Source organism: Chiloscyllium plagiosum, chromosome 5, assembly GCF_004010195.1.
Source record: "Chiloscyllium plagiosum isolate BGI_BamShark_2017 chromosome 5, ASM401019v2, whole genome shotgun sequence".
NCBI lineage: Eukaryota > Metazoa > Chordata > Chondrichthyes > Orectolobiformes > Hemiscylliidae > Chiloscyllium > Chiloscyllium plagiosum.
In genome coordinates, this window is record NC_057714.1 from 121,484,651 (window position 1) to 121,509,324 (window position 24,674).

The window sequence follows — 24,674 nt, forward strand, 5'->3', positions numbered from 1 at the left end:
CTAGAAACTGTTCTGTTCTCTTTCATTAAGGAGGTCCAGAAGAGGTTCGCAAAAGGTTGCAGATCGACAAATAACGTCAGGAGATTACTTAACATGATTCAAGTATATCAACAGTGGTCAGTAGATAGATTGGTGATCTCCTTAGATGTGGAAAAAGCATTTGACAGGGTTGAGTGGTCATATCTGTTTCATACTTTGGCCTGGTTGAGGCTTTTACCAGCTGGGTGAAGGTTTTGTATAGTGATCCTCTTGCTGCTGTCCTCACCGATGGTGTGCAGTCATCCAATTTTAATATTTGAGGGGGCAGTCGACAGGGCTGTCTTTTGTCACCATTGCTTTTCACATTTGTGGTCAAACCGCTAGCAGAAGCAATATGTAGGGATCCCAATATAACTGCTCCAGAAGTTGGGATGAAGTCACGAGATCACATTGTATGCAGATTAACTTCTTGTGTTCTTCTCAAACCCAACAGTGTCAGTGTCACACCTGATACAATGCATAAATTTATTTGGTGGCTTCTCGGGTTTGAAGATCAATTTTGCAAAATTAAAGACTATGCCCATGGGTGGTATCCCGAGAGTGTCTGATCCTGAGAGCGGATCTCTGTTCCCCTTTAGGTGGTCGCAGAAGGGCTTTCTCTACTTAGGTGGTCAAAAACGTGGGTAAATATACCTATTTAAAGCCAATTTTGCCCATTTATTCGACAGAATCAAGCAGGACCTTCATCGATCGGAGGCCCTTCCGATCTCTTGGTTAGCTCGGTTACCCCTTATTAAATGAACATTCTGCCCCGCTTGTATCCTGTGCAAATTCTTCCTCTGCTTTTTACTAAGCAAATGTTTAGAAGACTGATCAGCTGGTTCAGTTCTTTTATCTGGTATCACATTCCTAATTAAATTGACTAAGTTGCAGTTACCGTACAGACTGGGTGGAGTGGACCTCCCAGATATCAAAAACTATCAATTTAAGCTCGTTGCTGTCTTAAATGAATGGGCACGGGGGAACCCTCAGTCACTTTGCACGTCAAAGCATCTCAGGCAAGATGCCCCTTATTAGCCTGCTGTTCTTAGACATAATGAGAACAGTTACGGAATATTGCCATAGCCTAATAGTTATCAATACTGTTAAGGCATGGAGGGCACGTGTCAGGGTGAGGGCAGTATTACCAAATCATCATTTTTGCTACCCACAGCATGCTGAGCTTTCAGCCAGGGATGATGGACTATGGATGACTGGGGGCGTCTCTTGCCTTAGTGATTTATTTGAAGGGGATATATTGATGTCTTACCAGTTGGCTCAGAAATATGAATTGCCCAGTAGGGACCTCTTTCGTTTCTTTCAAATTAGAAATTTCAAACGAAATAAAACCACACTTCTAACTGATTCTTATACATCCAACATGGAGAAGAGGGTGTTGAGCGCATAGGGTACATTATGTATTAGCAACGCTTATCACCTGTTGGGAGAGGGTCCCTTAGACAAGACTGAGCAGCTCTGTAAGGTATAAGAGAGAGAGCTCTACGTTGAGATTTCTTCTGAAATATGGGGGGATATTTCTGAAAATGCAAGAAGGATCGCGATTGGCAACAGGACCCACACCTTGCAATTGAAGATTCTCCACAGGGTCCATTTAGCCCCAGACCGCCTTGCTAACTTTAAAGAGGGAGCATCCTCCAATATGATCTTAATGTAGTGTGAAGGTGGACACGCTTACTCAATGTCTTTGGTCCTGCCACAGACTGCGGGCATACTGGACCAAGCCTTCACACACACAAACACACACTGTCTCACATGCACTCTCACTTGCCCAGACTCGCTTCTCTCTCTCTCTCTGATCCATGCACATACACATCTAAGTCTGTGGGGTGAATTTGCATTTGCAGAATTATAGTTGCAGATCTACTCTGTGTGCTTTTTAAGCAAAATAATCTGCAGGCAGTCAATCCATGTAATATTTTATAAATTCCACTTTGGAAATAGAACCAGTCTGACTCAAGCCAAACTCTGACCTCACACCTTTAATGCATTGTCTGAGCTGAGATATCGCTTTTTTTTTTATAAAACCTTAAGTTACCTCAAGAAGGTCCCTTAAAAAGAAGCTCTGGGATTTACATATTAATGAACCAAAACTTGCAATCCATTCTAAAAGCTGAAAGACTTAACAATCGAGGTTTGTTCAATATATCATTTCAGTTGCATGACAGTGTGATCTTTTGCGATAAATTCTGTGTCTTATGGTCTTGCTCCACAGCTACCTGATGAAGGAGCAGCACTCCGAAAGCTAGTGCTTCCAAATAAACCTGTTGGACTATAGCCTGGTGTTGTGTGATTTTTTAACTTTGGTTCCAGCTGTGATGTAGATGAGCTGGTGTTGGACTGAAATGAACAATTAGCTCCTTTCTCACTGTAAAGCATTATATATCAGTATAGGAACAGTTCATAAGTTATTCTTCCAAAGGTTCTGTCCGCACTTGATGCAACTGCAACACACCAACCTGTGTGGACAAGCAACCAAATTTATTCAGCAGAGTACAGTACAAGCTTTGGAGAAACTCTGAAAACTCCTCGCCATGATTCTGAGGCATGACCGGGGAAGTGCTCTCTGGAGCAACCTTTAACACGCACCTCGCAGGGCTTACAGGTTCGTGGCAAAAGCTCTTTCTGAACAAAGGAAACAGTCCTTCTTTTATACAAAATCTTTACATCACAATTAGTAATGTCCACAAGACAACCCCCAGCCATTCTCTGACCTCACACCTTTGTGAGGTGACCACCCCACCTCCAGAAACAATGTAATGCAAATCATCTCTTCATAGTCAAACCCGTTGCAAATTGTTTTTTGTAACTATAGTGGAATAGTGAAATTCCAACTGTGATGTTCGTATTGATTTCTGGACGAAAATGTAAATCATCCCTGAATGACAAGGAAATGGCCAGGTAAACCTCCCACATTCCACATAAAAGACAAAGACACGCTACCTTAACCCCGGGACATTCAATTTCTTGCAGGTCAGTAAGTAAATTAATTCTTTAATATCGCCAAGTAACCAGCAAGATGCACATAAGCAGATGAAACCAGAATTATGGGAAAATATTCTGAAATAAGTTTAAGCATCCTCTTTCCTATCTGATTGTTTCGCTGATCAACACCAGTCTAGGAGGCAGGATTTCAATTTCTTGCAGGTCAGTAAGTAAATTAATTCTTTGATATCGCCAAGTAACCAGCAAGATGCACATAAGCAGATGAAACCAGGTTATTGGAAAATATTCTGAAATAAGTTTAAGCATCTTCTTTCCTATCTGATTGTTTCGCTGATCAACACCAGTCTAGGAGGCAGGATGATGTCTAGTAATAATTTTACGAAATTACGATTGAGGCTGGAATAATGACTTAAAGACATGAGTTCAAATCCATCACATCCACTGGGAGACTTCAAATTGAATGGAGTTGTTTCAATGTTCATTAATGGGATGTAGATAATTGCCAGCTATGCTAGTGGATGCTGCATCCTTAAGTTCACAGAGATACATGGGAGCACCACTACCTGCATGTACCCCTTCAAGCTGCTCACTATCCTGACTTGGAAATATATTGCCATTCCTTCAGTATTGCCAGATTAAAATCCCAGAATTCCCTCCCTAATAGGCATGGTGGGTCTACCTACAGCACATGGACTGCAGCAGTTGAAGAAAGCAGCTCATCATCACCTTAAGGGCATCTCTGAATGGGCAATAAATGGTGCCCAACTAGCAAGCGTCCACATCCCACAAGTGAATAATAAAAAGCTGAGACAGCCACCTTGCTGTGCCTCCAGGTGGCAGATTTCTTTCCCGAAAGGATATTACTGAAATAGATGGTTTTTAAATGACATTTGACTATGGTTCCGTGGTTGCCATTGCTCTGGTTTTAATGCCAAATTTCATTGATTTCACAATTCATCATCTGCCAAAGTGGGACTCAAACCTGTGTCTTCAGATCAGTAGACTGATTTTCATGATTGTTGTTCCAGCGACACTACCACTATGCCACGACCTCCCTCATTAAATGGATGACTGAGTTTGAAATTATAAACTAGTCTCATTAATAATCATGAAATAATTAATTATATTGTTATAAGTAAACCAAACTGGTTCACCAACGTCCTACAGGGGAAAAGATTTTCTATCCTTGCCAGTCTGGCTTGTATATGCTTCCAGCAATGTAATTTGCTTTATGTAATGGCCCAGCAAGTCATTCAGTTGCATTAAGCCACGAAGGGGGTAAACACTATCGTGAGGCAGTTCCAAAGCTCCTCTTGGAGGTAAATTTAAGATGGGCAACAAATGCTGACCTTGCCATCAATACATTTTTTTTAAAAAAGCATTCACGCTGAAGTACAACCAGGGTAATACCTTCTTTCATAAAGTCTGCCAAATCAGGAATGTGTGTCACAGGGACAGGAGTAGACCATTTCTCCCCTCAAGCCTGCTCGGCTTTCAATGAGATTAAGGCTGATCAAGGCCTAACTCGGTATGACTGCTTTGGACCCATATCTCTTGATGTCCTTGCTTAATAAAAGTTTTTTTTCTATTACAGATTTAACTTTAACAATTGCATTAGTATCAACTGCCTTTTGAGGAAATGAATTCCATGCTTCCATTACCCCTTTGCATGTAGAAGTGTTTTCAAGCATCTCTCTTGAGTAGCCTTGCCCTACCTTGTAGATACTGCCCCCGATTCTTGAATCTCCAACTTGTGGAAATAGTTTTTCTGCCCTCTCTTTCTCTGTTAATATCCTGAAGATCTTGATTAGATCACTCCTTAACATTTCTAAATTTTAGAGAATAAAGGCTTAATTTGTAATATATCTCCCCATAACCCTGAAGTCCAGTTATCATTCTTGTTAACCTGCATTGAACTCTCTCCAGGATGTGGCCCCTTTTCTCAAGATATACCTTGAACGATTTAGTCTGAAGTATTCCCTCCAGGCATTCCATCTCTTGGTTCTAATTTTAAGATCCTATTTAAATTTGGTGACAGCAGTAAATTTTTAAATCATCCTTTTAACATCTGCTGTAACTGAGTGCCTGTTTTTGTATAATTACTCTTTAAATGATGTGCCTTGGACATTCTCTTGCATTTATGTGATACCTTTTACATAAACATGATGCTGTATTTGAAGTAATAACATAGTCAGCCAGAGACCTTTCCCCAGGGCAGGATTGACAGGTACGAGGGGTCAAGATGTTAGGAGAACGGTATAGAGGGGACATCAGAGGTAGGTTCTTTATGCAGAGAGTTGTGAATGTATGGAATGCTTTGCCAATGGTGGTGATAGAAGCAGAGTCATTAGGGACATTTAAGCAACTGCTGGTCATGCACATGGACAGCAGTGAATTGAGGGGTGCATCGGTTAGGTTATTTTATTTTACATTAGGATTAATCCTCACACAACATTGTGGGCCGAAGGGCTTATTCTGTGCTGTACTTTTCTATGTTCTATAATTACGTCTAATGGAATGCAAGTTTAGATAAATTTAATAGTTTATCGGTAAGATGTATCAGCTGAAGCGTAGAAAGTGTCATCTCATCAAAAGAGAAGACAGTACAGAAGAGGGCCCATTGAGTCAATGCTAACCTATCTACATCAATGTCATTTTCCAGCACTTTGGTCCATAGTCTTGAATGTTATGACATTTCAAATGCTCATCCATGTACATTTTTTTTTCAAGATTGAGAGATTCCTGCCCCTACTACTCTCCCACGCAGTGCATTCCAGATTTCCACTACCCTCTGGGTGAAAACAATTTCCCTCAAATCCCCTCCAAACCACCTGCCCTTCATCTTAAACAATGTCTTTGTCATTAATCTTCCAGTGAAGAGGCACACCTGTCCTTGCCCCTCATAATCTTGTGCACCTCAAACAAGTTAATCCTCAGCATTCTCTGCTCTGAAGAAAACAAACCAAGCTTATTCTCTTCATGGCTAAACTGCGCCATCCCGGTGAATCTCCTCTGTACCCCCTCCAATGCAATAAACCCTTCCTCTTGTGCGAATGCAGAACTGTAATCCATATTCCAGCTGTGGCCTAACCAAAGTGTTCTTTTTTTGTTTGTACAATCCGAACGTAACCTTCCCAGTCTTGCCATCCAAGCTATGTCTGATATAGGCAAGTGTCCTGTATACCTCCTTAACCAACCTATTAACCTGATTCTAGCAATCATGTTTTGTATGTCATCCTTTAGAAATGGAAACGGGAGGGGCAAGTTTATGATGTTTCTTACCAGAAAGCGCATCTGTTCTCTCAATGCAAACAGATAGCTGATTCTTTGCAGAGAGCAGTACAGTTTATGACAATTGAAATTGTCGCATGATCATCCTGTGCCACCATGTAGTGAAACATGGCTCTAATGCCTAGAATTTGGTCTCTTGTTGAAGCTTCAAATCTCATTTGGAGCAATTCCCCCCCTCTGGTATGTTGCACAAGGGCTGTATTGTCAATAATTGTGGAGCATTGCTTAAAGGGCAGGATGGACTTGCTTCCTAAAACAGATAGGATTGTTCTGTTTGTTTATGGAATGTGCACATTTCTGGTAAGGGCAACAGATATTAGCCTTGCCTTAATTACCTGTGTACCTAGTGAACTGCCATCTTGAAAAGTGAAGGTACTCCCACCGTGGATTATACTGTAGTTACCTGTTCAACAGCAGTAATAGAAATACTCTGTGATAGAGTACAAACTTTGAGGATAAGGCGGAAGTAGGCACTGCAGATGCTGGAGATTAGAGTCAAGATTAGTGGGGCTGGAAAAGCACAGCAGGTCAGAGAGCATCCGAGCAGCAGGAAAATTGACGTTTCAGGCAAAAGCCCTTCATGAGGAATGAGGATGGGTCCCTCTGGGTTGGAGAGATAAATGGGAGGGGCGTGGGTCAGGGGAGAAGGTAGCTGAGAGAGCAGTAGTTGGATGGAGGTGGGAGTAAAGCTGATAGGTCGGAGAGGAGGGTGGAACAGATAGGTGGGAAGGAAGATGGACAGGTGGGACAGGTCACGAGGGCACTGCTGAGCTGGAAGGTTGGAACTGGGGTTAAGACGGGGCGGAGGTGAATGAGGAAACAGGTGAAGTCCACATTGATGCCTGGGGTTGAAGGGTCCTGAGACGGAAGATGAGGCGTTCTTCCTCCAGGCGTCGGGTGGTGATGGAGGAGGCCCAAGACCTGCATGTCCTTGGCAGAGTGGGAGTGGGAGGGGGAGTTGAAATGTTCGGCCATAGGGCAGTGGGGTTGATTGGTGCATGTGTCCCGAAGATGTTCTCTGAAGCACTTTGAGAGAAGTCTCCCGAGTTCTGGAAACAGTGTAATAATCAAATAATATATTTTCAGGTTGGTGGAGTTGCTCAGGGGTCAGTATTGGGTCCCTTCCCTTTTCGTGATTATATATGAATGATCTGGATCTTGATGTGCAAGGAACAATTTCAAAGTTTGCCAATGACCCAAAACTTGGAAGGTTGGTAAACTGAGAGGGTGACAGTGTAGAGTTCTGAAATGGATATTGACAAGTTGGTACAGTAGGAGATTAGTTGGCAGTTCAATGCAAAGAGGCTTGAGGTGATTCACTCTGGTCAGAAAAGCATTGAAAGGCTAAATAAAATTTCTGAAGTGGGTGCAGGACAGGTGGAGAGAACAGTCAATGAATCATAGTGTTCTTGGCTTTATTAATGTGGTTGTGTAGGACAAGAACAAGATAATGATATTCAACATGTACAAGACACTTATCAGACCTCCGCTGTAGTTTTGAGTACAGTTGCCACACTATGCAAAAAATGTGATTGTGTTGGTGCGAGTGCAGAAGCTATTTACAATAATGGTTTCAAGGAATGAGAAAAATTTCATTATGAGGCCAGGCTGAAGAAGTTGAGACTCCTTGGAGAGAAGGTGGTTCAGAGAAAAATCTGATTGTGTTTCCAAACTCATGACGGAGCTAGATAGATTAGATCTGGAGAAGCTGTTCCTGCTTTTCAAAGGAACGAGAATGAGAGGTCATAGATTTGAAGTGATAATGTACAAAAGAATGGAGGGTGATCTAAGAAAACACATTCAGACTGCAAGTAGTCGGGTATGGTGTGCACTGTCTGGAAACATGGCCATGACCTTTCTGTTATCCTGTGATTGTGATGACCTCCTTAATCATCCAGCAGCAATTTTTCAATGCCTCTTATTAAGCTGTGGCATCCTGCCATCTAGCTCGTAGTTTTCAGATTTCTCTTTCATCAGTAAATAGTGACAAACCTTTTGAAATCTGTCCCAGGCCCTTGAGCAGCTACATGGTTTAGATGTGTTATCCTTTCATGATGCAAATTTCAACAAATTATTTTAAATCTTATTGGCAATAGATCCAATCACAGAAGAGAATTTAAAACTGATGCAAAAGTTATCAGTTCAATATACACTGTTAAACCACAGATAAGAAAAATGCTAAATTACAAGAACATGTCTAAAGTTTAACAGGCAAATGTCTGGTCAGAAACTACATTCCGTACTCGGGGCAGATCATCTTAAAATTAGACACGCATACAAGTCTGTGTAATACATTTGACATTTTGAGCACACCAGACATGAAGTATGAGAAGAATGTGATGTAATGAAGTGAGATGACAGGTTGACCAGCCCCACAACCGAACGGAAATTCATGTTTAACCTAATCCTGGCTCTCTCGCTATATTATTCACTGATGAATGCATAGTGTTCTCAGTTCACCAGTCAGTGTCCAATTGAAGCAAGATCTGAACAGCATTCAGCCTTGGGCTGGTAAGTACCATACGTTGTTAGGCAATGACCATTTCAAACAAGAGAGAGTCTAATTATCTACTTTTGACATTGCCATTGCCGTATCCCCACTTTCAACTCTCTGGGTTATCACTGACCAGAAACTGAATTGCACCAGCTGTTAAATATCATAGCTTCAAATGCAGGCCAAAGGTCCAGTATTTATAGTGACTAACTCCCTTACTTCCCAAAACATCGTCTTCATCTACAAGGCATAAATCAGCAATGTGACAGAAATGTCCAGTTCCAACTACATTCTATGCTATGTGTTTCCAAACCAAAGCAGCCCATTTGATCACCACCTCCACCACATGGCTGTAGAAGCAATGCGTACCATTGCTGTCATGCATTGAAAGGTATGTCTGGTTTCAAGAGATCAATTGTGTTAAGGGATTTAGTCCGAATCACAGACAAATGTTTCTGTGGCCAGCAGCAAAAAATCAGAATGGTGTATTGCCTCCCTGGTGCCAGGATCAAGGATGCTTCAGAGAGGGTACAGAATGTTCTCAAAGCGTAAAGGGCCCAGCAGGAAGTCTTTGTACACATTGGAACCAACAACATAGGAAGGGAAAAGGATGAGATTCTGAAGGGAGAATATGGAGAGTTAGGCAGAAATTTAAAAAGGAGGTCCTCGAGAGTAGAAATATCTGCATTACTCTCAGCGCTCTGAGCTAGTGAGGGTAGGAATAGGAAAATAGAACAGATGAATGCATGGCTGAGGAGCTTGTTTATGGGAGAAGGATTCACATTTTTGGATAATTGGAATTTCTTCTGGGGTAGAAGTGACCTGTACAAGAAGGAAAGATTGCACCTGAATTGGAAGGGGACTAATATACTGGCAGGGAGATTTGTTAGAGCTGCTGAAGGATTTAAACTAGTAAAGTGGAGTATTGTCCCATGTCCCCCCCTCAGTCGAAGCAAAACGCTCAGAGTCTCACTGTAGTTTTACCTCCTTCATCTTTATGCCAGAAGGAGAGAGGATGATCGCCCATGTGAACAGAGACATGAGTTCACGGTCTTCTCTGGAACAGGAGTTTCTCAATAAACTATAATCGGCATTTTGCAGGGAGGAGCAGCCAGATAAGGCAACATACATATGAATTGGGTGACACTTACAGTCAGCAAGTGTCAATAATAAAGATTAAGCCATCTGCTGTTATACAATGAATATCTGGCTTCACATAATGAATACTTTTCACCTTTTTAAATTGACCTCACATGCTGAATGCTTCCAATATTGTTAACTGGCTCTACATAATGAATGCTTTTCCCCCTTGATAACCCATTACTCTTGCCTGCAGTATCCCATTGTTAACTGTAAGTTCTTATCTAATCTGAGTCATGCTCAGCTGAAACTCTTGTTTCACAAAATTCAAAGCTTAATTCTTTCCCTGCTTGCTTATACCCTACACATATTCTCGGTGGGGGGGGGGGGAGTGGGGGGATAGTCAGCGGGAAATTGAGAAACAAATTTGTAAGGCAGTCTCTGTTATCTGTAGGAATAATGAGGGTTAAGGTAGGGGATTTTAACTTTCCAAACATAGACTGGGACTGCCACAATGTTAAGGGTTTAGATGGAGAGGAATGTGTTAAGCGTGTACAAGAAAATTTTATGATTCAGTATGTGGATGTACCTAACAGAGAAGGTGCAAAACCTCTTGGGAACGGGCAGGTGACTGAGATGTCAGTGGGGTGGGCATTTTGAGGCCAGCAACCATAATTATATTAGTTTTAAAATAGTGATGGAAAAGAATTTACCAGATCTAAAAGTTCAAGTTATAAAGCTTCAGTAAAGCATTTGATAAGGTTCCACATGGTAGGCTGTTGGAGAAAATGCAGAGGCACGGGGATTAGGGGTGATTTAGCAGTTTGGATTAGAAACTGGCTTTCTGAAAGAAGGCAGCAAGTAGTGGTTAATGGAAAATATTCAACCTGGTTACTAGTGGTAGAGACAGCATATTCCTGTAGGGTGAAAGGAAAGGCTGGTAGCTACAGGGAATGTTGGACAACTAAAGAAATTGAGGGTTCAGTTAAGAAAAAGAAGGAAGCATATGTCAGGTATAGACAGGAATATATCAGAAGGATGTTGTGCAATTTGAAAGGGTTCAGAAAAGATTTACAAGGAATGTTGCCAGGGTTGGAGGATTTGAGCTATAGGGAAAGGCTGTTTTCCCTGGAGTGTTGGAGGTTGTAAAACCATGAGGGGCATGGATAGAATAAATAGACAAAGTCTTTTCCCTGAGGTGGGGGAGTCCACTACTAGAGGGCATAGGTTTAGGGGAGAGAGTAAAAATATAAAAGGGACCTTAGGGGCAACATTTTCATGCAGAGGGTGGTGCGTGTGTGGAATGGTCTGCCAGAGGAAATGGTGGAGGCTGGTATAATTGCAACATTTAAAAGGCATTTGGATGGGTATATGAATAGGAAGTGTTTGGAGGGATATGGGCCCTGTGCTGGCAGGTGGGACTAGGTTGGGTTCGGATATCTGGTCGGCATGGATGAGTTGGACTGAAGGGTCTGTTTCCATGCTGTACATCTCTATGACTCTACGACATGCACTGCAGTAATGCACCAATGCTTCTCAACAGCCCCTTCCAACCCTGCAATCTCTAATGAGGTCATGGGCAGCAAATACATTAGAACACCATCACGTGCAAGTTCCCTCCAAGCCACACACCATTCTAACTGGGAGCTATATTGGCCATTCTTGGACTGTTACTTGATCAAACCTTTTCCAAACAGCACTGTGGTCGTCCCTACACCACATTGACTGACTGCAGTGGTTCAAGAATATTGGTCAAGTGCATCACCTCAAGCAGTTATGACTGGTCTTGCCAATGATACCACTTCCCACAAACTAGTTTTTACAAATAAAAATAGTAAAATGAATGGAAATCTTGCGAGCTAACTTGCCTCTTCCATAATTTTTGACCATACCACAGATGAATACTTAAGAGTTGCATGATTCCTTCACAATTTAAATCTGATTTTACTTGGTTTATATTTCATTTAAAGTTTAGTAATCTTTTTTGTAATTTAATAAACTAGAAAATCTGTTTTAATTGGATATGAGAGAATTGAGTATTTTGCTGCCTGAAAAAATACGTCAGAACCCATTGCACCTTTTTCATCAAAATAAGGCAAGTACTAAAAGAAGGGCGAGAGTAGAACAGCTAGTTTTGATCTGCTCTGGCAAACAGCATGAAATGATGTCACTTCCTGTTTCATCAATCACCGGTGGATCTTTCCTCTGCATGTTTTGCAACTTGATTGTAGTTGCAAGCAAAACCAAAACCTCTGAACCCAATAAAGAGTTTCTTTCAAACTCACTAACTACATTTGTATCCAGTTAATGGAAATTGTGTTGTCCCCCATCAAATTGGAACTGTTGTGACAGAATTGTTCATATTGTACACTTATCTGACTTAACAGAAACTGCAATGAATACAGTTTGAAGACTCTTGTGGGAGATTGCTCCCTTGCTCCAAGGTAATCCTAGATCAATTCTGATTTGCTGCCATTAACTGTATTAAGTACTTAATCAGTTCTTCACTGGAACACCGACATTGTAAATTAAGTTATTCATCTCTTCTTAATGCACCAGTCATTCTTTCAGCGTGTGATCAGCGTTTGTCAACTTTACTAATCATCTGTTTCTCCTCTGCAGAGTGGGAACAGTTTCCATGTCTTTGACCAAGGACGTTTTGCGAAAGAGGTGCTTCCAAAATACTTCAAACACAATAACATGGCTAGCTTCGTCCGGCAGCTCAACATGTGTAAGTAGTGGCAGCTGGTATATGCTTTACTGCTTATTAAGCATAGAGTATGTGTCTGACAAAATGGTAATCATTTGGTGTGTTTTTATCAGTTACAAATTGAAGAATCCTAATCAGCTATTCATGAGAGATAAAGGCAGCTAATTGTGTTTTTGTGCTCTCATTCCCTTATTCTGGTACTGAATGATATGCTCCCACTCTCAACTGTAGGATTGACTCTATTTTAACAATGCTTGTCATATTTAGATAATATTTTTGATTTATCCTCCATCTCTGTACCCCTCATCCCTTCAAGCAATTCAAGAGAGTCATAGACTCCTACAGCATAGAAATAGACCTTTTGATCCAACTAGTCTATACTGACCATGTTCCCTCCAAATCTTTCCTATTCATTTACTTATGCAAATGTCTTTCAAAAGTTGTAACTGTACCTCCATCCGCCACTTTGTATGGCAATTCATTCCACACATGAACCACACATGTAAAAACAGTTGCCCCTTGTGTCCTTTGTATATCTTTCTCCTCCCACCTTAAAAATATGCTGCCTTGTTTTGAATTCACTCACGCTAGGGGAAAAGACTCTCTCTCTATTCACCCTATCTATGCCCCTCCTGTTTTTCCAAACCTGTATAAGGTCACCCTCAACCTCCTATGGTCTAGTAAGAAGACCTATCCAGCCTATTTTTATAATTCAAACCTTCCATTCCTGACAACATCCTGGTAAATCTTTTCTGATCCCCCTCCAATTTAATAATATCCTTCCTATTGCAGAGTGACCAGAACTGTGCACAGTACTCCGAAAGAGATCTCACCGATGTGCTGTACAATAGGGAATATGTCTCAAAAATTTGATCAACAAGCAAACCTAGCAACCTCATGCTACTGCTTTGCAATAACCATGAATGCTATTCTCCACTGACTGGATGATGCCATAAAGCCAAAACAATGCTTTTCCAAATACACAAGAGAGTAATGTGGTTCATGCTTCCATAACAATGTGATGCCAGGCATGTTGCCCTGTTTCCCAGTGATCAGTGGTCCATATCAAAAAACACATTCCTTCAAAGAAGCTCTGGGGAAGCATGCCAATTGTGCTGGTCCATATTTTGCTTGTAAATCTCAGATCATCATGTCCAGCATTGGATATGATTTAGCTACTGGACAATATTTATGAAGTAATATTGAGTATCTAATAAATTACACTGACAACCATTTTAGGATTGTCAGTTGGTCTTGCATTTGCACATACTAAAGATCACACATTCCTGTTACTTGTTGGCAAAGGTAATTTATCCATGCAGTATACCTTTTCCTAAATGAAGAGTTCTGGAGACTGCCAATCCCTGGTTCATTTCCCGTGGCAATACCCTCTCAAGTTATATGCCTAGTCTGAGTTTAATTTAATTTTAATTAAACAATTCATCCAAGATTGACAGTTAACAGTTCCTACTATACCTCCATGCCAACCATGGTCCAATCAATTAGCATTGTCCTTTCATACTCTTGATGAAGCTTCAGTTAGACATTATAATTTGAAAGCTTGTGTACTAAAGTAGGAGAGCAGAGTATATCTTTAGGTTAAAGTGGGTTTTAATGGCAGGTTGGAAAATGGAATTTTGACCACGGTCAGTCAGATCAGTCTTGAAGATTAGTCAAGTAGGCCTGTTTGCGTTAAATCCCATTATTTGTTGTTTTGTGTGCTTATACAAATATAACTGTTATATACACACAATGCAGAGGTTCATAAACCTTCAAAATCTTTATTTTCCCTCTGATGTTTGACCTCCTTCCCAAAATACAGCCATTTGCATTCTGACATTTGCCCCTGCCTCTGGGATATGTTTATCTTTACAGATGGCTTTCGTAAAGTTGTGAACATTGAGCAAGGTGGGCTTGTGAAACCAGACAAGGACGATACAGAGTTTCAGCATGTATACTTCATCCGTGGTCAGGAACATTTACTAGAAAATATCAAGAGAAAGGTAACCAGTGTAAGTGTGAAATCTATGTCCCAGTTTATCTCCTCCGGTCTGTCTCCAAAAGAGGCTTCTCAATTCGAACAAATACAAGTAACTACTTCTTTTTAAGGTTGTTTGTTTTTGAGTGGGTGGATGGGTAGACTAAACAATATTATCAGTCTTTTGTGTATTCCAAAAATAGTCTCTACCGCTGGCTTAGTTACCCATCCCAAAGCTCTCGAACTAAACCCAGCCGTTGTTTATTTGTGTTCTTTTCTGTTGATGAGATTGGTTAGCCCCCAGCTGTGGCTCAATACAAAGCCTTAATTATATGTATCAAGTGTTGTTCTTGGGGAGTTCCTTCTCATTCCCATGAATTGGATAGTACCCAAGAGGATGGCCTCAATCAGGATCTTGGGTTCATGTCGAAATACAGGTGACCCCACTACACTATTCTCTCTCGCTCTCGCTGTCTCGCTCTCGCGCTCTCGCTCTCGCTCTGTCTCTCCCTCGTGCCGGTGTGCACACTCATAGGCATATAGTCCATTACATGTGTATGCGTATACTATGTCAAGGCACGCATAGATATGCTCATATGCACGCACACGCACACATTCTCGCTCACGCACTCTGTCTTTCTCTCTTGTGCACTTGTTCTCTCTCTCTCGCGGGTTTTCTATCATACATGCACACAAGTAAGTCTGTGAGGTGAATTTATATCTGCAACTACATTCTATTTGGTTCAAAAAGCACACAATCTGTAGGCAGTAAGTCCAAGTGACATTTTATCAATTCCTGCTTTGGAAATAGAACCAGTTTGGCTCAAGGTTGGGACATAGACAAACTCAAATCTCACACCTTTAATGCATTGTCTGAGCTGAGATGTCACCTTTTTCATACTGATAAAACAGGAAATTACCTCAGCACTGTGACTTGAAAGAAGTTCTAGGATTTACATATTAATCAGTCGAAACCTGCATCCCCATTCTAAGTGATTAAAGACTTAACAGCAATTCAGATTTGTTCCAATACATCGCATCAGTTTTGCTACAAATGCTGTGTCCTATGATGATTCCCCACTAGCTACTTACAAAGGAGTAGCACTCCAAAAACTTGTTGGACTATAACCTGGTGTTGTATGATTTTTAATTTTGTCCACCCCGGTCCAATACTGGCATCTCCACATCATGGCTATTCAAGTGTGATCAGGAAATTGTCTTTATTGCACTCTTAAAATATTGGACAGTGTTTACCTATGCCAAGAGATCTTGTACAGGCACAAGTAAAGCATTCAATACATGGCACAAGTGAGTGCTTGTTATGCTTGAATAAAGCAACGTATTCTGAAAATCTGAAATCAAAACAAAAACGGCTGGAGAAAGTCAGCTGGTCCGGTAACTCTGTTTCTCTCTCCAAAGATGCTAACATTTCAAGTCCAATTTGGCTTCCTCAGAATCCTTTTAAATGTAGAAGCACAAAAGAGGCAGTCAAGAACTCTCCCATCTGCCACCCATTCTGAGTCCCTTCGACCATTATCTGGGCAAAGTTACATTCGTGGGTTCTCTTTGAAGGGTTAATCTCCCCAATAAGGTCAGTTTTGAGTGCACAGTGGTGTGTGTGTGTGTGGGTGTTTGTGGTGTGTGTGTGACTTCATTTTGACTTCTCCCTTCTCCTAAACGAGTACTCACATGCTGGTTGCAGTGAAGGCCACCTTCAATGATTCCAGCGTGTGAATTTATTGGTGGTGTCACCAACTGAGATTACTGTAAAAGCAAAGTTGCCATAGTCGCAGAAGACCATAGAACTGCTGTCTCATTAGAGATAGCTGATGGTGAACCTAATCTGCGGGCCACCATGTTTCAGGCAAGAAACTGGTTGAAAAGACAAGACCTTCATGGCAACTTCAGTTGGCATGGGAATTGAACCAGCATTGTTGTTATCACTCCGCATTGCAAAACATCCAACTGAGCTAACTGACTATCTTCTGGGTTTGGCTTCAATGTGGACAGTAGTTCTCAACTTCCATCTGTTGTCAATATAATGTTTGATTTAAAACTTGTAGATCTCGACTGTAAAGCCAGAGGAGATAAAAGTCAGGTCTGATGACGTCAGTAAAATTTTAAATGATGTTCACATCATGAAAGGGAAGCAAGAAAACCTGGACTCCAAATTGCTCACCATGAAACAGTAAGTACTTGAACTTGGAATGCCAAATGTCTGTACGCAAGCGATTGTTAGTTACTTTGCATGCATCAGTGCATTATGCAGCCATATGATGGACACTTTCATTGTTGATAGAAGTGCTTTTGGAGAGAAAATGTATGCTGTTTCAGTTTGGATCTCCATGATTAATCTTAAGTGTAATTGCTGCCCAGGTCTCAAGGCAATAATTTTCAAGCGTATACCCATCAGCTGAAGCAGTATGTCTGGGGCCTGCTGTTTTCTCAATAATCTCTATCCTTTTTCTAACTAATTTGTAAGCTGCCTATAATAGTGGAAATTAATCTGTGCGTTTTGTAAGTAAACGCATAATTGTACTTCCAGAAAGGATGGATTTAAGCATGAAATATTGATTTGAAACCAGCAAATTGTCTTGTGTTCAGTCTTGGTTAGTTGCAGCAATCAATCCATCATTTAATTACCCTTGTCATCTGACACCTCGTAATGTCAAGACTGCCCTTGAAGGAGGCAAGGGAAGGGGAAGCGTTGGGGGCATGAACTTGAAGAGAGTTTCAGCAAGTGCATTGTCAGTGTTCCTCATCAATCATGGCTTAACAGTGTTGATGCCAGATTCTGAGAGTAATGGCTAGGTATAATGTTCTTAGAAGTTGCTTTAGCCTTTTAGTTTTAGTTTTAATTTCACTTTCACTTATCAATGAAGCCTCTTCAGCTTTAATTTGGTTCAATAGGTAGACTGTTGTCTGCCAGGTACTGGTTGTTTTTATAACCAGCATACTATGTAACTGGCATTTCCTGTTCGATTGGAATTAGCTATTGAATAGCTGCCAGTCCTGATGGTTGAGCCATGATTGCCAAGCTAGATGAAAAATTTACTCAACTGCCCTAAGAGATGAGCATGAAACTCATGGAGTTCTGAACATTCTTGCTGCTCCAAATCAATTGGCAGTCTCAGTCAGGGCACAGTTATATGGGTGAGCCTTGTAGGATAGAAAAGGAGATGTCAGTAAGTGCAGCATATTTGGATTTTGGGCTTTTGCACAAAATTCGAGCTCATAAGGGTACAAGATTGTGAATTTAAGACACAGAAAAGGAAGTGGAGGTAAACAGGTGTTTTAATTGGGTAGGCTTAATATAACTACTTCTCCATTCATGTAATTTTTTTGTTCCTTTTTCTTCTCTTTACGAATCCTGTTGTGATAACGTTTTTTTATTTGTTATCTCAGTAGCAGCATTTCATTGAAATGATGAGACTAATCCATGTTGGAAGATGACACAGCTGAATATGTTGTTGTTTTCACCCAATTTCTCCACATATACCTTCCAACTGGGAACAGTGAAATTCAATCCAGTGAATCATCCCTGTCACATGTTCTCCCATCCCTAGCCCAGAGCTAACATACCTAGTTTCAAAACCCCAGTTCTGGCACTGGTTTAAACAAATTGTAATGATGAAGGATTGAATCAAATATTGGACTCAGCCCACTGCTGGAAATAGCACTGTGTCAGCATCCTAAGCTTATTTCTTTATTTAAAATAGCTATAACTTTCCAAAGGTTAAGATGGTGATTGGTTGTGCTGCACTTAGGAACATAGAAACAGAAGGAGGCCATTCAGCCCTGGAGTTTGTTCCAGCATTCAGTGTGATTATGGCTGATATGTGGCCTTACTCTATATACTGCCTTTGGCCCATATCCTTTAAAACCTTAGCTTAATAACGATGTATCTATCTCCAATTTAAAACTAGCAACTGATCTAATATCTACTAACATTCATGGAAGAGAGTTTTAAACATCTGCCACCCTTGTGTAGAATGTTCCCTGATATCTCTGCTGAACACTTGGCCATAGTTTTTAGATTATGACCACCAGTTCTAGAATCTCCCATCAGTGGAAATAGTTTATCTTTCTCTACTGTCTTTTCCTGTCGCTATCCTGAAGACTTTGATCAGATTATCATTAACCTTCTAAATTCGAGAAAAAAAAACAGGCTGATTTGTACAATTTCTCCTCATAACTCCTGAAGTCCAGGCATCATTTTTGTAAACCTATGTTGCACTCCCTGCAAAGCTGTCAGGCCATTCCTAAAGAGTGGTGCCTAGATCAGCTCTCAGTACTCCAAGTGGATCTATAATTCCCAGGTTTTTCTTTCCAGCCTTTTTTGAATAAGGGCACAACATTTGCACCCCTGCAGTCTTTCGGGACCTCACCTGTGGCTAATAATAATGCAAAAATATCAGCCAGGACCCAACCCCTGCAATTTCTTCTCTAGCCTCTTGCAGTGTTCTTGGATATATCTGGTCAGGGCCAGGAGATTTATCCACCTTCATACATTCTAATACATCCAACACCACCTCTGTTGTGATTTGGACTGTATCCAAAATATGACCACTAAGTTCCCAGGTTATCTTGTCTTTCTTCACAGTAAACACAGAGGAGAAATATTCATTGAGGACTTTGCCCACCTCCTGCAGTTCTACACGTACATGTCCACTTTGGTCCTTGAGGGGCCCGATTCTGTCTCTCGTTATTTTTTTTCCCCGTAATAATCCAAAGTGGTTCTTTAAGTTTCATCCTAATCTTCTCAGCCAAAACTAACTCTTGCCCTTTTCGCCCTCCTGATTTCCTTCAGTAAGCTCCTGTATCCCCTATATTGAATTGAATTGAATTTATTGTCACGTGGACCGAGGCACAGTGCAAAGCTTTGTCTTGCGAGCAATACAGGCAGATCACAGAGTTAAGACCAGAAGACCATAAGAAATAGGAGTGGAAGTAAGGCCATTCGGCCCATCGGGTCCACTCCGCCATTCAATCCCACAGACTCCCTGTAGCTCTTAATTCCTTGTGAGATTAAGAATTTATCAATCTCTGCCTCAAAGACATTTAATGTCCCAGCCTCTGCTGTGCTCCATGGCAATGAATTCCACAGGCCCACCACTCTCTGGCTGAAAAAATGTCTCCTCATTTCCGTTCTAAATTCACCCCCTCTACTTCTAAAGCTGTGCCCACGGGTCCTAGTATCCTGCGTCCACCCTTTCTAAGCCATCTTGTAAGTTTCCATTAGACCTCTCGTCAACCTCTAAAACTCTAATGAATACAATTCCAGGATCCTCAGCCGTTCTTTGTATGTTAGGCCTACCATTCCAGGGATCATCTGTGTGAATCTCCACTGGACATGCTCCAATGCCAGTATGTCCTTTCTGAGGTGTGGGGCCCAAAACTGGACATAGTATTGTAAATGGGGCCTATCCAGAGCTTTATAAAGTCTCAGTAGCACATCACTGCTTTTACATTCCAACCCTCTTGAAGTAAATGACAACATTACATTTGCTTTCTTAACCACTGACTCAACCTGCAAGTCAACCTTTAGAGAATCCTGTACTAGCACTCCCACATCCTTTTGTACTTTGGCTTTATGAATTTTCTCACCGATTATAAAATAGTCCATGCCTGTGTTCCTTTTTCCAAAGATCAAGACCTCACATTTGCTCACATTGAATTTCATCACCCATTTGTTGAACCATTCTCCTAAACTGTCTAAATCATTCTATAGCCTCCCCACCTTCTCAGAACTACCTGCCTGTCCACCTAACTTCGTATCATTGGCAAACTTCACCAGAATGCCCCCAGTCTCTTCATCCAGATCATTTATGCATAAAGTGACCAGCTGGTGGCCCTAACACTGAAGCCTGTAGGACACCACTTGTCACCAGCTGCCATTCTGAAAAAGAACCTTTTATCCCAACTCTCTGCCTTCTTTCAGACAGCCAATCCTCAATCCATGCCAGTAGCTCATCTCGAACACCATGGGCCCTCACCTTACGAGCAGCCTCCTGTGAGGCACCTTATCAACGGCTTTTGGAAGTCGAGATAGATAACATCCACTGGGTTTCCCTGGTCTAATCTACTTGTTCCCTCTTCAAAGAATTTGAACAGGTTTGTCAGGCACAACCTCCCCTTACTATATCAATGCGGTCTTGTTCTAATTCGTCTCTGCACTTCCAAGAATTTAGAAATCTCATCCTTAACGATGGATTCTAGAATTTTGCCTCCAACCGAGGTTTGGCTAATTGGCCTGTAATTTTCCATCTTTTGTCTTGATCCTTTCCTGTACAGGGGAGTTACAACAGCGATTTTCCAATCATCTGGGACGTTCCCTGACTCCAGTGATTTTTGAAAATTTACAACCAATGCCTCTGCTATTTCTTCAGCCACCTCCCTCAGAAGTCTAGGATGTAGCCCATCCGGGCCAGGAGAATTATAAATTTTTAGATCTTTCAGCTTATCAAGTACTTTCTCCTTTTGTAATGGTCACCATACTCAATTCTGCCCCTCGACTCTCCTTAATTGTTGGGATATTACTCATGTCTTATACTGTGAAGACTGACACAAAGTATTTATTAAGTTCTTCAGCTATGTCCTTATCTCCTATCACTAGCCTTCCTGCATCAATTTGGAGTGGCCCAAATTACTTACTTTTGCCTCTCATTTGTTTCTTATGTATTGAAAGAAACTTTTACTATCATTTCTAATATTACTGGCTAGCTTACCTTCATATTTCATCCTGTCCTTCCTTATTTCTCTCTTCGTTATCCTCTGTTTGTTTTTGTCATCTTCCCAATCTACTGATTTCCCAGTGCTCTTGGCCACTTTATAGACTGTCTCTTTTTCTGTGATGCATTTCCTGAGTTCCTTCGTCAGCCATGGTTGTCTAAGACAGAATGTTCACCAATGGTGCACCTGTAAAAGTTGGCAAGGGTATTCACTGTCATGCCAAATTTCCTCAGCTGCCTCAAGTAGAAGAGACGTTGTTGGGCCTTTGTAACCAGTGCATCCACATGAAGAGTCCAAGAAAGCTTGTTGTGGATGACCACTCCCAGGACCTTGACACTGTCCACTTGTTCCACCTCTGTGCTGTTAATGTGTAGGGGGGCATGAATAATATCCTGCCGAAAGTCAATAATGAGTTCCTTTGTTTTGCTGGCATTGTGAGTTAGGTTGTTCTCAGTGTACCATCTTTCCAGGTCTTCCGCCTCCCATCTGTAGACTGCTTCATCACCATCTGAGCTTCGACTGACTGTGGTGTTGTCGTCATATAACTCCAGGGATTCCCTTGATTCCAGCTGTCTGTACCTGAGCCATGCCTCCCTTTTTCTGGTCAAAGTCTCAATTTCTCCTGACATGGAATAGGGTTCCCTATTCCTGTCAATCTTGCTTTTCACCCTCACAGGAATATAAAGACCTTGAATTCTGGCTATGAAGTCACATTGTACAAATGAGGCTAGTTTTCTCTAGAATTTAGAAGGTTAAGGATATTCTGATCGAAGTCCTAACAGCCTTAACCTGCATCCTTATTAGATTAGATTTCCTACAGTATGGAAACAGGCCCTTCAGCCCAACAAGTCCATATTGACCCTTCTAAGTGCAACCCACCCAGACCTACTCCCCTACGTTTACCCCTGACTAATGCATCCAATACTATGGGCAATTTAGCATGGCTAATTCACCCAACCTGCACATCTTTGGATTGTGGGAGGAAACCGGAACACCCGGAGGAAACCCACACAGACACTGGGAGAATGTGCAAACTCCATACTGTTTGGGAAGGGTGGGAATTGAACGTGGGTCCCTGGCGCTGTGAGGCAGCAGTGCTAACCACTGAGCCACCATGCCATACTCCAGTCCTCTAGATATGAAAGCCAGTATTCCAGTAGCTTGCTTGATTATTTTATGCATGTGTTTGTGGCATTTTAAAAGTCGATGCATCTGAACCCCAAGTCTCTTTGGACATTCACTGTAATTATCTTTATGCTATCTGGAAAATATCCTGATCTATCTTTCAGTCCACAATGAATAACCTCACACTTGGTTGCGTTGAAAGGCATCTGTCAGATTTTTGCTCATTCACCTAATGTATCAACATCCCTTTGCAATTTTATGCTGTAGTTTAGACTATCTGCAATACTGTCTAACCTTGTACTCAGTGAGTTTGAATATATATTTTCAATGCCATTATCCAAGTCATTAATAAGTAATGTGAATAATGCAAAGTGTCAAGTTCAAACAATTTCTGCAACAATTCATTAGTATCATTGCAGCTTATCACCATATTTTGATATAAATAGTGATCTGCATGATTGTCTGAGCACCGACACCATTGTAGGATCCCATTTCTTGCATTTGATGGGCAGGTAGTGATAGGTATCTTGCATGAAACTCCAATAGTTTTAACATTAATTTTTGTTTACAGTGAAAATGAAGCATTATGGCGTGAAGTGGCGAGCTTGCGACAAAAGCACTCACAACAGCAGAAAGTTGTAAATAAGGTAAGGGACCAGGCAGATGGTTGGGGCGCAACAACAAATATATATTTAATTCAAACAAATCTATTGAATTTATGAAGGTTGTGCTCCCTACTGACTCTGTAATACACAAGGTTCTGTACTTTATCCAAAACAGCTCTGGCTTTTCTCTCTTTAAGGTGAAATCTACAATATGGGCCTTTCCTTCTTTATCATAGTTTGTTTGTCAGACCACCCTGTCAATACGCTCCAAGATAACCTTGGGTGGCCAGCCTGTGACCTTTATCCCACCATTGTGATTGGCTGTGTTGATCTATCTGTACATGTGATTTTGCTCCTAAGCAGAAGGTGGAACTATTTGCTGGAAACTAGAGTGCTATCAGTTTTGTCCTCTTGCTCAACAGCAATCAGCAGGAGATTTTGCTGTTGATATTTTTGTACCTGACATGTACATCTCCTGGTTTGTGCAAGTTTGATCTTGGTCAAGATGCCAGCATGAGGCCATTAAATTCATATCCCGAGACTCCTAAAGGTCATAATGAAGGTTTTCAATCCTGAAGTGCATGGTAACACTCTCACTCTTCTGCTGATAAGTGTCTGCAGTTAGAATCAGCTAGGATTGGGATTCACATGGGCTTTGTTATCTGCTGTAACTGAATAGATCTGCTGCATTCCATAATGTTGGCTCATTGGCTGATGTGCCACATGATTACTATCCCTCTGATACCCAGCAGGTGAGATAGTGAAGGAGGATCAGATGAGCTTGACATATTGTTGTTGGGATAGTAATTTGGCTTCGTGTATAGCTGGACCAGCGTTTAGTAATCAAAAGCGCACAGTCCAGGTAAGCAGAAGGGTTCAAGCAAATCAAATAATCTTTGACATTCAGATTAAATGATGTGAAAATATCAAGTTATGTGTCACTGTAACTCGTGTTTGGGATTTGGCGGGAGTACTTGTCACAGAGTAGTGCAGGAAGCTGGTACTTTAATTGTGCTTTTAATCGTAAAAGGGCTCTGGCTTCTGGGTGGTGGACTAGAATCTGCCCTGGTGACAGGGTAAATCATCTCACAAGCTGTGGGAATGCAATGTGGCGGTCAGGTGTCGTGCCCCCCTCCCCATGATAATAACATCAGCAGGGGAGTAATTTCTGAGCGATATGATCTAACAGTAAAAACGATGGGGAAGGGGAGAATTAGCATGTCAGTGTCAGACACCTTGTTTTTAGGAACTGGATTACTGAAACAAGGAATTATAAATTGAGACAATCTGAGTGTGGGGCTTATGCTGAGTGGATTTGGAATGAGGAGGAGACTGCTGCTCCACATGTAAGTTGAAGCAGAAGGATTAATTCAACCGAAGGAATTCAGGAATTCTGCATCCTTCCCTCCATCAACTGATAAGCTAACACCATCTTAATTAATATGTGAAACTTTTAATTTTTAGATTGTATTGCTTAGGGTGCTTCTCGGTGGACTTTGCATTATCAACCTGTCTGCCTGTGACTTCAGCTGAGCTGAGGGCATGTAGCACAGGTTCACTTTCCATTCTTATACATTCTTATTCCATTCTTATACATCTACTACAAACCGACCGACTCCCACAGCTACCTGGACTACACCTCCTCCCACCCTGCCCCCTGTAAAAACGCCATCCCAT

The 24,674-nt window shown here is 41.4% G+C and overlaps 1 protein-coding gene across 2 annotated transcripts in view; it reads left to right on the forward strand.

Annotated features, from left to right (window-relative positions):
* hsf1 (heat shock transcription factor 1) overlaps nucleotides 1-24,674 on the forward strand; it is a 100,587-nt gene that overhangs the window by 27,242 nt on the left and 48,671 nt on the right. For both annotated transcript variants that reach the window (XM_043690949.1, XM_043690950.1), the window contains exons 2-5: nucleotides 12,470-12,578; nucleotides 14,433-14,569; nucleotides 16,599-16,723; nucleotides 22,964-23,039. In XM_043690949.1, coding sequence (XP_043546884.1) covers nucleotides 12,470-12,578; nucleotides 14,433-14,569; nucleotides 16,599-16,723; nucleotides 22,964-23,039 — 447 coding nt within the window. The remainder of the gene's footprint in view (nucleotides 1-12,469; nucleotides 12,579-14,432; nucleotides 14,570-16,598; nucleotides 16,724-22,963; nucleotides 23,040-24,674) is intronic.